Consider the following 1194-nt stretch of genomic DNA (forward strand, 5'->3'; position numbering starts at 1 on the left):
GATGATGATGATGATGATGATGATGATGATGATGATGATGATGATGATGATGATGATGATGATGATGATGATGATGATGATGATGCAGAGGCCGGTCAGTAAATTCGCCCTAAATCCCGAGCCACCTCGCTCCGCATTGAGGGTAATGTTTCGAGGTTGATAAGGGATCACTTTGGTTTATTTTTCTGCGCGGTAGTCTAGACATGGAACGGTGGTTAAGGGGTTGGCAAACGGGTTGGCCGCACTGCGTCATTCGATGGGTTAGAAAGGCCGGTGAGCGAAGAGATAATAGGCTGAACAATATGCTCAGGATGAAGTTTGGTTGAGATAACCCAAACTGAGACTTTGGCTCAAAAGCCTGACTCACACGGCAGCGAGAGGATGCACAAATGTGTTTGGGAGCCGCGGGGAAGTGGGTGTTAAGGTTTCTTAGAGGGATTTCTTCGGGAGCCATTTGGATTCAGGAGACCGGCCTGGCCTGAGGACGCAGGGCTGCTACATAACGACGACTTAAAAATATGCTCCAGTGACACCGTTGCTATAAAAACTGTCATCGATGCCTGTTTAATATGAGCACACCAAAACTTGTTGCCTACGAGAAAGCGGAACAAATATCTTTTTTCTGACCTACTTCACTCGCCGGCCCCCCAATCTCGCTGTGCAATACCGGGAGGATAATGGTGTGGATTTCCACGGACCCTTCTCCTCCGCATGTGTTTTTGTTTCCCGTAGAAGACAAAATAGTCAATCCGATCCGTCATTCCTCTCCATACATCGACCCCACAACATCCACCTGACTTACTTCAATCTTGTCCGATCTCTTTTGCAGCGTTGCAATGAGGTGTGAACTCCCTGACTCCGACGCGATGAAATAACACCAAGGAATGCCTAACGTAGAGCTATCAAAACTCACAGAACCCTTTACTGCTGCTAACTAGTCAGATGTATAATCTAATACAAACCTCCCCATCCTGAATAACGTCCGCTCCGTGCCTGCCTTACCCACGTCTGTCGGACGTTTAACGACAACACCTGTTTTTTTCACTCTTTACCATAGTATTGACTTACTTGGCCACAAACACAGTCATCCACGGGAGATATGCTAGCTGGCCCGCACGAAATTACTCCTTAATAGAACTGGATTCGGATTCTTGAATCGGTAGACTGGATCAAATATATCAATTCATCATCATC

General features: G+C 46.6%; 1 protein-coding gene across 1 annotated transcript in view; it reads right to left on the bottom strand.

The window, feature by feature from the left end:
* Positions 1 to 454, bottom strand: part of T265_02172 (hypothetical protein) — a gene marked incomplete at both ends in the record, with an annotated part of 12464 nt that extends 12010 nt beyond the window's left edge. The window contains one exon of the mRNA XM_009166346.1: positions 368 to 454. Within this exon, the coding sequence (XP_009164610.1) occupies positions 368 to 454 (87 nt within the window). The remainder of the gene's footprint in view (positions 1 to 367) is intronic.
* Positions 455 to 1194: the final 740 nt, after the last annotated feature.

Source organism: Opisthorchis viverrini (genome assembly GCF_000715545.1).
Source record: "Opisthorchis viverrini unplaced genomic scaffold opera_v5_25, whole genome shotgun sequence".
NCBI classification, from domain to species: domain Eukaryota; kingdom Metazoa; phylum Platyhelminthes; class Trematoda; order Opisthorchiida; family Opisthorchiidae; genus Opisthorchis; species Opisthorchis viverrini.